Source organism: Eretmochelys imbricata, chromosome 5 (assembly GCF_965152235.1).
Source record: "Eretmochelys imbricata isolate rEreImb1 chromosome 5, rEreImb1.hap1, whole genome shotgun sequence".
Classification (NCBI taxonomy): domain Eukaryota; kingdom Metazoa; phylum Chordata; order Testudines; family Cheloniidae; genus Eretmochelys; species Eretmochelys imbricata.
Genome location: NC_135576.1, coordinates 69,834,799 through 69,851,206, shown reverse-complemented (window position 1 = coordinate 69,851,206; position 16,408 = coordinate 69,834,799). Strand labels below are relative to the sequence as shown.

General features: G+C 37.6%; 1 protein-coding gene across 1 annotated transcript in view; it reads right to left on the bottom strand.

The window, feature by feature from the left end:
* Window positions 1-12,456: 12,456 nt before the first annotated feature.
* The window catches only part of MAN2A1 (mannosidase alpha class 2A member 1), a 210,686-nt gene continuing 206,734 nt past the window's right edge, over window positions 12,457-16,408 (bottom strand). The window contains exon 22 of the mRNA XM_077817304.1: window positions 12,457-15,564. Coding sequence (XP_077673430.1) covers window positions 15,412-15,564 — 153 coding nt within the window. The 3' untranslated portion in view covers window positions 12,457-15,411. The remainder of the gene's footprint in view (window positions 15,565-16,408) is intronic.

Genomic DNA, 16,408 nt, shown 5'->3' with positions numbered 1-16,408 from the left:
AAGCTGTGCCAAACAAGTAACAGAGTCCTTACATTGAAGTGTTACAAAGGCAGGGGAATAATATATAAAAAATACATATGTCACTCAACAGTACTAAAAATAGAGAAGAAAACATATCTATAATTAAGGGTATGGACCCACCCACTAGGGCAGATAGGCAGCATACTTCTTAAAAGTATCCTATAGTAAGTGCCCAAGTAACTCTCAATATTTTATTAGAACTTAACTATAGTAATGCTGTTGTAAGCTGTACCATGTCAAACTGTTACTAACTCACATTGACTTCAGTGGGTCCAGGATGTAACAGGATTGTGGTCTTCAATTTCCAACACAAATATTTGTCCCACTGCAGGTATTTCTACAGTATAATTTTATATAGTGTCTCTGTGACAGGTTGGGTCACAGAAACCTCTTGGGAATGCCACCTGATGTGCCTAGACTACCTCGGAGCCCATTTTTCCTGCCAGCTTGGGACTTCAGTACCTTGCCTATTTGAGCCAGACACGCTTGCCTGCTGCAAACACACATCCAAGTCTGAATCACGTCCTGCACAAGCTGCAGGCTTAACTGAAAACAGCTTAAGAAGCGCACCTGTCTCTAGCACTTAGATACCAAGCTCCCAATGGGGTCCAAACCCCAAATAAATAGGTTTTACCCTGTATAAAGCTTATACAGGGTAAACTCAAATTGTTCACCCTCTATAACACTGATAGAGAGATTGCACAGCTGTTTGCTCCCCCAGGTATTAATACTTACTCTGGGTTAATTAAAAAGTCATTTTATTAAATACAAAAAGTAGGATTTAAGTGGTTCCAAGTAATAACAGACAGAACAAGGTGAATTACCAAGCAAAATAAAACACACAAGTCTAAGCCTAATATAGTAAGAAAACTGAATACAGATAAAATCTCACCCTCAGAGATGTTTCAATAAGCTTGAAACATCCACCCCCTTATATATCTTTTGCGCAAGGCAGGAATCCTTTGTCCCTCTCTGGGTCCCCACCCCTCCTTCTAAATGGAAAAGCACCAGGTTAAAGATGGATTCCAGTTCAGGTGACATGATCACGTCATTGTAAGACTTTATTAGCCACTTGCCAGCACACAGGTATACAGGAAGACTTACAAGTAAACAGAATAATTTACAACCAATTGTCCTGGTTAATGGGAGCCAAGCCACCATTAATGATTCCAAGCCACCATTAATGGCCCATACTTTACATAACCACAGTAGGAACTCAGAGTTATATTTCATATTTTTAGTTTCAGATACAAGAATGATACATTTATACAAATAAGATGAACACACTCAGTAGATTATAAGGTTTGTAATGATACCTTACAAGAGACCTTTTGCATGAAGCATATTCCAGTTACATTATATTTATGCTCATGAGCATATTTTCATAAAAGCATACAGAGTGCAAAGTCAGTCTCCTATAGATATTTATAGAAAGTAAATAACAGGTTAAGTAACGAGTCTGAATAAAGGCACTGCTGTATCAAATGTCAAATGATTTAAGCATTTAAATTTGAAAGACTTCAGAGAACAACGAACTGTGAAAATGTTAAAGAGCAGCTCAATCTCTAACAGGGAAAGACAAGTCTGGTGGTATAGTGCAGAGAAACAAGAACTACAGGTAAGATCCCCTCCCCGCCATTCTTTCCATAGCTTCCCGAGAGTCAGTCCAGAAGGATTTGACAAGCAATCACCAAAAGAGCTAGCGCCAAACTGGGCAGGTGAGAGAACGGATATTTTGCAATTGTCACTGACTCCATGTATTGGCCATCAAAAACTAATGAAAAAAAAACTACAATGAAAGTAATGAACAAATCCATACTCACTCTCTCCTCAAAATCCACTTCTGCCAAGATGCTCACCAAAAAAAAAAAAAAAAAAAAAAGGCCAGCACATGTTGGTTAAATTATGGGACAGTCGAAGACAGCTGATATTTATTTATAGGTAAAAAGAAAAATTGCCAAGAATTCAGAAATCCTCGGTCATGCCTGTGATGGAGTGGAGCTACTCTGTAGTAATATTGTATGCTGCCCTGGTTATTGGGATGTTTAGTGTATGAATATATTGGGTTAGTTTGGCGGGTGGGGGATTAAGGAAAACAAGCAACAAGGAAGAAGATAGCTTCTAGATTAACACTTATGGGTTGTTAAGAGACACTGTCATGCACAGGAAAAGACATGGGAACCAGAAGATCAAAAAGACTATGGACATTTCAGACAACACTCTCTCTCCAGCAAAGAGGGCTGCTGTTCAGGGAGACCAGGATGACACACAGGCACCTGCTAGGAATATCTGAAGATGTGATGCCTGTCTAGATGGTAAGCCCCTAGGTAAGATAGATATGAATTTTGACTTATTTTAAATCCCCTTTCCTCCATAGCCTTTGTTCCTCATAGACTTTAAAGTCAGAGAGGACCATCATGATCATCTAGTCTAATCTCCTGCACATACAGGCCACAGAACCTCACCCACCCACTCCTGTAATATACCCTCAACCTCTGGCTGAGTTACCAAAGTCCTCAAATCACGATTTAAAGACTTAAAGTTACAGAGAATTCACCATTTACTCTAGTTTAAACATGCAAGTGACCCATGCCCTATGCCCCAGAGGAAGGTGAAAAAACCCCTAGCATCTTTGCCAATCTGACCTGGGGAAAATTCCCACCGGGCAGATACCTGGGAAAGAATTCCCTGTAGTAACTCTGAGCCCTTCCCATTTAGTGTCCCATCTCCAGCTGTTGGGGATTTTTGCTTCTGGTAATTGCTGATGGGCCCCATGCAATTGTATGCAGTCCCATCTTACCATCCCCTCCATAAACTTACCAAGCTCAGTCTTAAAGCCAGTTAGGTTTTCCCCCTACTGTTAAAACAAACACCACATTGGTTTTTAGAAAGATGTTTGGTCAATACATACACCTCTCCTTTGTCAGACTCCTGACAGAAAGAATTGCAGCCTCCAAACCCAGTCAGACCTGCTGGGTGAGCACAGTTGGTACACAGGGCATCACAGATCATGGCCCAGTCTTTGTGGGGGAAAAGGAGAGGTAAAGGACTGAGACTGGCAGGGTACATATGATGCTTCCCAGCGGTGCCCAGTGTTGTGAGGCACCTTGGTATCACCTGCATTTAGCATGAGGAAGTCTTGTCTGTGCCTGCTGTGGGTCAGCTTCATGACTCCACCACTCTGGCAACACAAGCACTGCCTTCCAGGCCTTAGCAGATCTCACTTTCTCTTTACAGGTTCGTGATAGGCACATACCAACCCCAGTCCTCCAAGCATCCTTCTGGAGTGCTCAGCTCCTGTTCCACTGAAAACTCTCAGAGTCACTACTCCCAAAAGAATAGTACACACCAGCTTACAGGGATTCCACTCAGGATCAGCACTCCACTTAACACATAGCACAGAGAGAGAAAGATAAAACAAGAACAAGTTTATTATCAATAACAGACTTAGCCTTTAAGAAGCTACATGGTCAGCACCAGATGTTCTAAAATGTGGTAGAGCTACTAGGCCTTGGTGATGGTGAACAGAAGGAAAGCAGAAGGAATGAGGGAAGGAAGGCAGAGATACTAAAGGTAGGAGGCGAAATTCTGATTTAGCAGCTAAAAAATTAACAAAATATGGGTGAAAGAACAAGCAACATAAGATTGGAAAAATTGTGTCATCATGGCATTGCTGAAAAAGATCACTTTTAGTGCACAAACTCTGGAGGTATTGTTCTGCTACCAACCCAGGGAAAAGTATTGGCTACCATTCATGCTGAATAGAATGAAGGCAGCAGTGGATGGAAATATTACAAGAAGGGCAGGCTGAGTTCTTTCTAGGTAGATCATGTTGTGAATAGGTATTCACTCTTCAACAGATTATCAAAAAAGCAACTGCTTGGCAAAACACCATCTTAATCAACTTTATTGGCTTGAAGAAAGCATTTAACAGTGTCCAGAGAGACCCTGTGAAATATTACTAGAAGCTATGGGATGCCAGGTAAGCTGATAAACGTAATAAGGAGTTTATATGATGGGAGGAGATGTGCGCAAGATCAGATGCAGTCCTGGGGGAGTGGTTCGATATTGTTTCTAGAGTTAGACAAGGGTGCGTATTATAACCAGTCCTCTTTGCATTAGCAACAGACTGGATGATGAAGCAGGCAACAAAAGGCATTGACGATGGTATAAAATGGGTTACCCATGACAAGTTTTTTGCTGAAAAGATCATGTGTGTTTGACACAGCCTCTCAACTAGCACGGATCTATTCTCCCTGCATTCCCAAAGTTCAGTACATTAACTACTTAAAAAGAAGTACTGGACACGCTGATGGAGTCTTGACGCAAGACCTGTGAATCCAGCCCATGCTTTTCCTGGCTGGTGAAAATGCCATGAGAAACTGCCACTCATGGCTGAAATAGACAATACTTCATTCAGGGAAGTAATCTCTCTCTTCCTCCTTTAAACATGCAACAGTGCAACCAACACAGAATAAGCCCACCCTAAATACATCAATTATAGCCAATTATTGCCCAGTATCAAATCTACTGTTCCTGAGCAAGCTCAGAGAAACTACCCAAAGATCAACTACAAACACATGTAATTGAAGCCAACATTCTACTACAGTGATGATATAGAAAATATGGAGCTTAATAACAATAATGCCAGACATGCACATTACACCAGAATCTTGGCATAATTTAGGCCTAAGCCTTCAAAACATGTCGAACAACAGATGCTGTTTTTCTATGTTTCACATAGAGGAGATGTAGGCTGAGTCACTACAACAGCTCACTAGCTAAGCTTAACCACAAACGCTTGCTAAGTTGTGAAGTAACTTCCTTTTTTACTCCTTTTCTTCTATTTTATACGTTTTATGCCTATAAAGTTATAACAGAGATACCATACCAAATAACATAGCTTTATCTACTGTATCCTAAGGTATATACCTTTATTACCAGATAAATCTTTAAATTTAAAAAAAAAATGTAAGAAACAATATCAGAATATTAAAGCTACCTAAAGGCATTCTGAAACAGACCCCCTTCAGTTTGAGGTTTTCTCATTGCTTAGGCAACCTCATCACAAAGTATGGCAAATAGTGCAGGCCATGCTGTCTATTTTAAATAGAAATGGATTAATAAGAAATATATGACTGATCCTTAAAGTTATATAAACAAGATTTTTTTTTAATTAAAGAAGCTGATACATTAAAATGGTATGCTGAGAAGCCCATGTGAAGTGAAAATCTAAGGTGAACCAACCAAAATGGTGTAAGACCTAAATGATCATAAGGCCTGATCAGCTGTGATTGGCAGTTGCACAGAAAGACTTTCACATATGAAGCAAACCTACTAAAACTTTATCACTATGGTGTAGGGAATTATCAAGTACTGGTACAGAGGGGTATACGGTTGTTTTGTGTTATTTCATTGATTATATCATCCTACTAGTGATGGAACAAGCAAAAGGGTTATATAACTTTATATTGCTGCATCATGAACTACTTAATGCCAGAAACATCAAGGAGTGTGAAGAGAGAAACTTTACATAAAGACTTTGTTCTAACTTCAAAATGAACTTTCCTGCAGACAGCAGAGTGCAGAAGGAAAGAGCATGGAATCACGAAAATTGGCAAAGGATCATTGTTCCAAGGGCTCCCCCAAAATACGTTAGAGATGGGAGTTAGGCCAGTAGATGCTCAGTGTGTGATCTAACATGTATTACATAAATTGGTATGACACAAGATGTTTTACATGAAGACAACAGAATTTTCCACACAACACTGCAAGAAACCATAAGGGAGACACCTCGTTTTCTCACTGGATGAGAAGAGGAGACATAACTTGTTGGACATTTCAAATCTTTGCCAGAAACATGGGTCACTCTGATTGTCTCACATCACCTTTGTCAAGCAGAGGAACCAGGTCATGCCACCCAGGAGAAAACATATAAAATGCCCCGTGTTGTTCAACACATTACTCCTTGAAGCTGAAACATCTGGATGAGGGAGCAGGGAAGGACTGATGTGAGCAGGACAGTTATCACTGGCCAGCGAGAGCACCCCCAGCTTGGTAACAACTTAAGTCTTGTCTCGGATAAGCATCCTGTTGACTCTCTTTCACACTCCTATATAGGGACATCTCTGTGAAATCCAGAAAGTGAATAGAGTTTGCTGCCATAACCATTGTATTCCTATCTTGAAAAACCAGTCATTGCAGCTGTGAAACTGAACTGGAAAACCAACCTTCATTCCAGTTCTAACTGATAAGTAGAAAAATAAATTGTGTGTGTATTGTTTACCCAAGTGACAACCTGGTTACATTAAGCTAAATGCTTCTCAGAAAGTATGTGCGTTAGTTAAAATTCTAAGACTGATTAAAATGTATGATGTGTACTTGTCTTTTACTAAAAAGGTTAGCCTTAGTTGTCTAGAAGTTATGCTAAATCAAGAAGTAATTGAGAACACTGAGGCTGGAGAAACTCATTACAGTAGTTAAACTTAGTATTGATTGTAATAGGAAATTGTGCAAAAGTTAGCTCTGACTACAACTGAGTGTTTCAAAGAGTTCAACCCAAAAATTACACAATTTATGGTCAAGACCTTCTTCGACAAAAGCAGCAGCTTTGGCTTTTAAGCTTTTACCATGATTTGAAACTTTAGTTAAAGTGGCATACGAGCTTACAGCTCTAGTGAAATTCCTGAGAAGTTAGAGTAGCTGCAAAATAATTACTTAACTATGTTTTGGGTTTAATGTGTGATAGTCTTGTGTGTGTACAAGTGGCAAAGCTTGGCTATGAGTAAAACCTGGTAAGGTAATGTTGAACTGAATTAACATTTTTTAATAAAAAAATAGCTTGTCTAAATTTGTATATCTGCTTTAGAATGGTTTTGGTTGAACTGACATGAGCAGTCCCATAATTACATTGACATATAAACTAGAAGATAAGGATCGGTACTGAAGGATCCATAGTTCCACCATGATACCAAAATTACCTACCCAGACTTGTACAGAACTAGGAACTCATCTTTGTAATAAGAGCATGATAAGACCTTGAATTGATTGAACAGATTTATTATCTCTTACAAACTGTAACATCCCATGTTGAATTTAATTTCGACATTGTAAACACAATCATATAACCATCTTTATTTTTCTTTCTGTAATTCTTTTTTTTAATTAAAAGCTATTTTGGCTAATAAAACTCAAATTTATAGTAATCTGAGTTTCTACTTTAGCTAAGGAACACAGAACTAAAGAACAAAATGCAGTACAAGGTAACTGGTTAATTAAGTTATTTAATCACTGCGTGTTTTATAATGAAGACACTTCATTTTCAATTTTTATTTTGTTTAAAATTTCCTAGGAATTTACCAATGTTTATAAAAATTTAAAAACAGGTGAAAATCATTGCAAAAAATTAACTTGTTTTCTGAGTAAATATCATTCTCCATCTTGTTTTTGTTTTAAACTTAAAAAAAACCTTACGTTCTAAAACAGTCAGATACAGTTTTTGGTTTTTGACTCATATTAGTTCACTAATTTTAATTTGCCTAGAATGCTGATAATTATCCAAAATATCTGTAAAAGCTGGTAATGTGTATATCATAGACTTGGGATTGTCTACAATACGGACACCAGCGCTTGAGTCATTCTGGCTCAGCTTTTGGCCCAGCACCCTGTTTCAGAAGAAAGATAGCAGCTTGGTAGTCTGGGCTACCCCAGTTACTGAGGCACCATCTCTCCTGAAGTGGGCCTGGAAGAACAACAGGTGGAGAAGACAGCATGAGAAGATGGCAGCTTCGCCTTCTCCACCCTCTTCCACTTCTGGGTCTGCTCTGGAAGGAGAGATGATGGCTCAGTGACCTGGGCATCCCAGGGTAACCAAAATTTTGTCGCGGTTATTTTTAATAAAAGCCACGGACAGGTCGAGGGCAACAAAGAAAAATTCACGTAAGCCTGCAACCAGCCTGACGTTTACTAAAAATTATGGGGGGGTAATTATGGGGGTTCAAAGGGCAGGCGACTGAAGCCTGAGCTCCGCTGTGTGTGTGTGTGTGGGGGGGGATGCTGCCAACCACCACTGCTCACAGCTCTGGGGCCCACACTGCACCCCGGCAGCTCAGAGCTCCAGGGCCCACCAGCTGACAGCTCCAGCTCACTGCCCTGAGGCATGGGGATGAAGCTTTCACAGACATCTCAAAATCATGGAATCCGTGACCTCAGTGACAAAATATTATCCTTACTCATGAACCTGAAGCTCTGAAATGGGTGATCATGAAACATTAGTATAACTTTTACTTTTTTGGGCAGCACAAGCTATAGAGGTCATATTCAGTAGAGAAATAGTCCTTTGTTGTGTTATATTCTCATTAACCTGTGTTATTAAATAATTCATATGGAGAAGGGAAAGTACAATAATCTAAATAATATATTATTGATACAATGTAATCTAACCTTTTGTATTTCAAACACCAAATCCAATAGTATAGTATATATGATAAATACTAATTAGTTCATAAAATGTAGATATTAAAGAGGATGACAATTAGACCCAGAATCTAAGAATACAATCTGTGTAATGTTTAAAGTGTTGCTGTGAAAAGTTCCTAAAAAGGAAGAGGAATGGGAACCAATAAAGCAAACACCTTTACACCTCAAGAGTTCCCCAATATGAACTATGTCTAGGGTCCTCTGTTAAGTTTATGTTTTGTATATATCTTTTCAAGGAGATAAATTGATACCATTTATCAAAACTTTTATGCTATTTGTTTCTTAAATCCATATAGCCAAATACCACAAGGATAAAGGAATTGTGCCAAATTATACAACAGACTGAGTTTGATCTATATAGTTTCTCTTACCATATGCAGTTAGCTGCCACTCAAAGCCATTCACCATAAGTCAGGGGAATTTGTTTAATCCCCTTTACAAGGCTGCACATTTTAGAGTATGACAACAGAAATCAAAGCAGTTATCTAAAGACAGCTATTTCTTTGGAAATTATGCCAGCAGGCCAAGTGTGAAATATACTGGACAGTACTTTCATGGTATCTTTAAAAATATGTACACACCTTTTTCACATACATATCTCCAATATGGAGATATGAAGCACCCATATTTGCAGATTTTGATGGATTCTAAAATATAATATGTTGACTTTACTGTCAACTATGATGTTTCAGAAAGGGAAAGGAAGGTTACTCACCTGTAACTGGAATTTTCAGAGTATATTCTCTGTGCACTCACCCATTTTGGATATGAGTTCCCCTTTGTTTTGTAGATGGTTGAGTTCGCTGATGCTCTTTATTGGCATGTCACCTTACAGATTCAGATGTTTGACATGCTGCTATAAAGAGATCCTGCTATCTAATCTACTGTCTAGTCCTGCAAACTACTAATATAGAGCTAATGAAAAAACTGTCCCCTTGGAGATGCTGCTGCTCCTCCTTATATTGCTCTTCTCCATTTTAGTGTCAGAAAGGACCTTCTACTCCCCTCTTAAAATCCTGCTTCTTTTTGAGTTTAGCTCATATCCCTAACTAAACAGGAGATGCTCTCTCAGACCATGAACTGAATCAAGTTATCCAATTTATCAAGATGGGATTCTAAAAAACTGACCCACTGCAACCAACTACCGTGACACACCAATCCCCTCTAGGTGTCTAGGAGATGTGCTCTGAGCACCATAAGCTTGAATGCAAGCACTTGCACACTCTGAACACTAGGCTGTGCGGGCTCTATAATTGGGTAGCTCACCATTAATAGAGTCCAGATAACAGTATTTACTTTACTAGGGCTCCCAGAAAATAAAAGGTGCAAGCAACCTAGGTATAATTACTTTTACTGCTACCATACTCATCAACTTATGCTAGCTCCTTGGGCAGTCCAGTATCTGGGTATAAAGATCCATGAGGAACTTCAGGCTCAGTGCCAGGGATAGTTCTTATCCTTTCCTCTCACAAAGGAATGAAACAATGGCCCGCAGACCCAAGTGGTTAGAGCTCAATTCTTCTGTCCAGTCTTGTTGGCCCATCTGCACGGTCTTGGTGTCCACACACTAAGTTAACACTTCTGCCTGCAGGCCACTGTGCTGTATCCTGTTGCTGTGACTCCTGCCAACAACAGGCTGGTTTACTGTTCAGCTCTCAGTTTCTCAGTCACAGCTCTAAGGCTGTTGCCTGCCCAGCCTTGTCTCTGACAGCTAACACCTCGGCTAGAGTTCATGTGCAGCTTCTTGTTCTCTGCCAAGCCTGATCCCTTGTGACCTCTTTCCTATTCTCTTGGCATTGTGGAGGTCTCTACTGACCAGGTTTTGAAATAGGTAACAGTCCTTTCCCTTAGTTCACTCTGGATGGTTAGAAAGCATCCAGTAACGAGCCAGCAAGATCAGTAAGCTATAATCCTCACCAAAAGAAGAGATTAGTTTAACATGGTTCAAAGTCTGCAGCTTAAAACTGACAAGAAGGAAGGATGGGTGGAAGTATGATCCCTTTCTTGTTTCATGGTCATCCTGTGCTCCAGCACCAGCAGACAACCAGCCAGCTCTCCATGAATCAATAGCAAGTGGTCCATGACCACATTTTGGAGTCCATTGCTTTAAATCCTACTACTAAATGCTTTATTTGTAAGTGGCATCCATGTGAGCTCCTACATTACTTTCCTGATGGTGCTGAACAAAAACAAATAATTTTGAAAGGAGAAAACATTATTTGCTCCATCACTGGTAAACTATCTGTAACCAATTATGATTCCACAGTAAGGTGATCTTAAAAAGGGTGCTTTGGTACTCCACAATCAATCAGCATGTGCCCAGTGTAGAGCATGCCAAGCACTGCAGCGTACACCGTTAATTTTGTTCTTTATTCTCTAACTTCTAGTTTAAAATCCTGGAGCTTGGAATTTTATATTTTCTTACCACCTGGTTAAACATCAGTTAACCTCTTGGCTCTGGCTGAATGTGTCCCCCATTAAGACAATGGCATGCTAATTCTGTCTCATATAAACAGCATCCATTGCTATTCACTATCATTAAGCTAAATCAGCTCCTTCGGAGACGTCCTAATAAAGCAAGCATCTGTGCCAATTAAAGGTGTCACAAATAAGTGGTGTATGCTGTAGTTAGCTTTAGAAAATGCAAGACATTCATAATCATTTTAATGAAAAAATATAATCCAGTTAGTGTACTGTCATTTTGACTGCATTTTCCAACAGTCTGTACTTGTTAATTTACTTAATGAAGTTGCTGAAGTAAATTGGGAGTAGTCTCCACTTTATCACTCTCAAATGCATAAAAACAGAACTGAGTTGAATTCTTCTTTTAAATCTTATTAGAAAACAACTCTAAAATATTTTGAAGATGCTCTCATTCTGTTACTTGTTACAGCATTTTCCTTTTTGATTTTTACAGAGTATCTCCTTTTGAATTAAGTCTTTTCCTCATTTTCTTTGGTCAGAAGTCACATATGTTTAGTTTTCTGAAATTAGTATCTTTCCTTTATTTACTTGGCACCAGAGAATACTGAATGCGACACCCTCTTCAAGGCCCTTCATTTTCAGTTTTTATTTATTTTTACCATTTTTATTCCCAGTTTTCACAAAAGCCATTATGGGGTTGATGATTTTTTTGTTTGTTTTGTTTTTGTTTTTGTTTTTTTTAACTGATTTTCATTGTATTTTGGAAGTGCCAGAACTCCCTAGACCCATCTCCCTGCTCCAGAAGGAGGCATGGATGCTTGGCAGCCTGGGCCACCCAGGGTACTGAGCTGCCAACTCTCCCCCTGGAGTGGACCCCGAAGGAGAAGAGGTGTGGGAGACAAGGGCACCATCTCCTCATGCTGCCTCCTCCACCTCTTCCACTTCCAGGCCCGCTCCGAGAGAGATGACTCTGTAACCAAGTTACTGAAATGTCATCTCTCCTTCCAAAAGAGGGTGTTGGCTCAGAAGTACCAGAAAGACTCAAACATTGGGGTCCATATTGCTGTCAATCCCAAGTCCACCACATACATATTACCAGCTTTATAGATAGCAAGGACAGTTATCAGCATGGAAAGCAAATTTAAGTTAGTGAATTACTTTTCATGTCAAAATGGGTCAAAAAACAAAAAATCTTCTGATGTTTTACAACTTTTTTTTTTTTTTTTTGGGAAAAAGTTAAAAAAAAATCAGGAGAAGAGAGTAATATTTACCCAGAAAACTGTAAAGTTAGTTTTCGCACTGATTTTCCAGTGTTTTTAATTTTTGTAACAAACACCGATACATTCCTGGGAAATTTTAAACAAAATAAAAAATAAAAATGAAGGGCTTTAGGCGTCCTTCACTAGCAACGCATTTCACAATAGAAAATCCTTATACCCATCAAATGTTACTGAAGCCTCAACCATTTAAAATCACCTCTATTTTCTGTTTTTAATCAACTGTGGTCAAGGCATTGATGACACAGACAGCATATCACCATAAGGTTATCTTTTATTAGAGATCTTATATTCCATTTCCCCAAAAAGATATAAAACCTTCCCAGAGAAAATATCAAAAACCTTCCATTTAAATCAGTTTGTTTCAGAGACAGGATGAACAAGAAAAATCAAAGACATTTAAGATACGGGAATGTAAAAAAAATCTCAGGACAGGTACAACTCTGGTCTGGAAAATAATTACAATGTTTGAAACCATATCTTGAACAGCATTTTCTTTAAATCCATATTTGTGGAAAATAAGGATACTTGGGTCTCTTAACCATCAGTGTAGCTATGAAAATTAGAAAAAATGTAAAAGAATATGATTAATTGGATGGTGTATGCACAGTGAATGCACAGAAAACCAAAAATGTCACCAAAACTGCAATAATACAATTAACGTATTGAGTAACCATTCACAGGAGGTATGGAAAGAAGGCAAGAGCCCAATCTTGAATTGATCACCTAAGCAAAATCTCTGCTTGCTGACTTTGGTGGAAGTTTTGATTGAGGTAAGGAGTTCAACACTGGGCCCCAAATTGACTCTCAAGTCATAACTTACCATAACTTATAACTTAAACAGAAGGCATTTAAGGTTTTCCCCCGATAAAAAAAATTAAAATTACTAGAACAAAGCAGAAGTCTGCTGGTTAAGGAGTATTCAGGCATTATGATTGTACAGCTGGTGACAAATGAAAAACTGATACAATACATTGTTTAATTATATTGAAACAGATCCTTTGGAAACAAGTCCAATAGGCAAGAATACTTTAAAATGTATTGCATCAAAACTTTAATTTTCTGCTTAACAGAATTTAAGATATTATTTTGAATATCCTCTTTGCACTGAATGCACAAAGTGCTCTGAAGATTTCTCACCTACGTATGCAACAAAAATAGAAAATCTTACCACAATTTTCTGCTGGCAAGTCTAAAGATTGTAAATTTCAACTAAAAAGGGGGAAAAAATCAAATACTGTAACCAAGAAAATTTACAGTACATGTTTACTGCACGAAAATATCAATTTACTGTTCTATATACCCTCAAATATAATTCTCACTTTTTATAAACGGTTAGTGGTCAATATATCCTTGACATAATTCACACCAGATTCTACTAAATATTCTATTCTTAAGTACAAAATATTTAGCAGATTGAACTAATTATGAATTATGCAATCATGATAAAGAGAGATCCAAACCATGACAGTACATACCAAAAAAAAAAGGTAAAAATTTAATTTTATGTTTGAAGTTGGATGTATGGCTACAAGATATAAACTGATATACCACAGCACCAAAATTATCTAATTAAAATAGTACAGCAGTCAATTTTAGAGTTAGCAGATAGTATGTCTTTTCCAGTTACAAGGGTTTATCATCTATTAATATTAAGAAAATCACTGATAAATGCATAAATAAAGCCTAAGCAAAATGAAGTCAGAGGAACAAATTTTGAGGAGGATCAGTAAAGGGAATAATACTCAGACGCAAATTAGTATATTTTAATTGTAAACAGTAGCTGTATTCAGGGAAAAAGAATTTTCATACTCACATGGCTTCAGCACTCAATGCAAAATACTTGATATGGTGAAAATGAAGTGAGAGGAGTAAGAAGCTATTCCTCAATAAGGTACACATTGACAGCATATGTAAGCATGAGTATTAGGTTTGAAGAGTGGCATTTTTAAAATATAGGCACGTGATTTTCAATGCACCGTTTACTACAATCTGTGAAATGCAAATACATTGTATGATGGGTTTTGCAAACTATGTCTTACACACTATCAATTCTCTGCATCAAGTTGCAGTTTCCTTGACAGTGGCTGAATTAGAATATTGCAGTATTCCTTAGTCTTCCAATATTTTGTTTTATGACATCATTTCAGTACATTCAAATAGTCAAAATGTTCAGAAAAACACAGCACAAATTTGGTGCCGGAGGACATAGATCAGAGTGTGGCCAGCATGGTCAAATAGAAGACACACAGTTTAAGTATTATATAAACTACCCTTTTCCCCAAAACAGTGATGTGAACAGTAAAATAGTAACGGGACACATTAAAAAATAAGGCACATTTATCTTGATATGATAATCTTGATACAGAAAACCCATTTCAGAGAACATCAGTATCCAAATGAGTTTTGTAAAAAATCTTGTATTCATGATTATTACAGATTTACTTTTTTATTGTATATGATAATGGAATAATTGCACATATCCCAATGTGTCAAGTAACAAAATGGGACTTTTATTAAATATTTCTATAATTTTCCATTGCAGGATTAATTTGAAATTCTATCTTTTCTTAAGCTATGAAATTCACAAAGTGATGGTAAGGCAAAAAGTGTTAAAATCTACCATCGCTTACAATACGAAGTCTGCTGTCTTTCACTTTACCACAGAATTCAAGTCTCCATCCCATTGAATAAATTGAAATTCAATATGGAATAAACTGAGATTACTGTCACTTGTATAAATGATTTCAAATATTTGGACATTAGCTATTACAGAAGAGCTTTTTATTCCATTTCAGTTCCAAGCTGTATTAGGGATTTCAACATTGCAATTATTTGTACATAAATTAATCAAGGATCAGCAAAAAAAGTCATTTAAGTCCCACTTCCCCTCCCTTCAAAAACAAAAACCCCCAGAAACCATTAATTAGCATTTAACCTGAGATTCAATTTGTTGTCGAGAGGTTAACAACCTTAGAAATTTCTTCAGGTGTTGCATTAACTTATACTGATGTTGGTATTTTATGTAAAAACAAAAAAGTTGTTTGCAACATGGCTATTCACTGTGTTGGTCAAAAAAATAATTCTAGAATGCATGTTTTCTCACAGTATCCAGAAGCTGGAATAACAATGTGCTTCTTTATTGCACGTCAAACTTAGAGGAAATATAACTGCAGATTCCTCTTCACTATATGAATATTAAAGCCAGGTTTCATCTCAGTCGAATCCGGAATGTGTTTATCTCCATAGAACTTATACTGATCTCACTAATATTTCTGGCATCTGGAGGCGAATGCATCAAAGATAAAGATGTAGGTATAAGACTTTCAACGATTAGCTTATTAAAGAGTTTGTGAACCTTTATCTGAAAAATACAAAATTAAATAAAAGTCAATGATATTTAGAAAATCTAATACAAGTTTGAAAGCCAATTTTAAAGTAACTAAGGGCTTGTCTACAAGGGCTTGATATAGCAATGCGCACTATTGCTCTATAAATTCTAATGCACACGATTACTGCACACTAACTGGCCTGTGTTGACCCTGCTGGTGTGCATTACAAGTTCCCCACTACGCATTAATGTAGTGCTGTTTGAAACAGTACGTGAATGTGCACTAAGGAACTTTTAGTATGCACCAGCAAGGTTAACACAGACCAGTCAGTGTGCAACACCCTAGTGTGTGCTGCCGCATCATGTAGACAAGCCCTTAGTTACTTTAAAATTGGCTTTCAAACTTGTATTGCAATTGCAATTACTGCACACTGCAGAACCGTGTAGACAAGCCCTAAGTTAACTTAATTTTAAACCTTTATAATGATCATTATGTCACATCTCATTACAGGCAACAGCATGCATGACAGGGAATCATAACACCAAAGTCATTGAAAATTCCTAACTGACCATATTTAAAATGTTATAAATTATGCTAGAAAGAACCCATTTAGACAGTAGTCACTTTGTGTCACATTTGAAAGCAACTAATTAAAATGTATCAATACACAGGAGGTTTGATTATAAGTATTATGTTTGGCAATATTGTAATGAAAATTTTAATCAAGAAAACATTAAATCTTGCCCCACTAACCTTCCAGACAACCCTTCAGTAAACTACTTCCAGATTGGATTAAACCTACTCTGTGAATTTTATGGATTCATTGCCACCAGACAAAGTTCTATGACTCCCCGTCACCCAACCTGATTACATAAT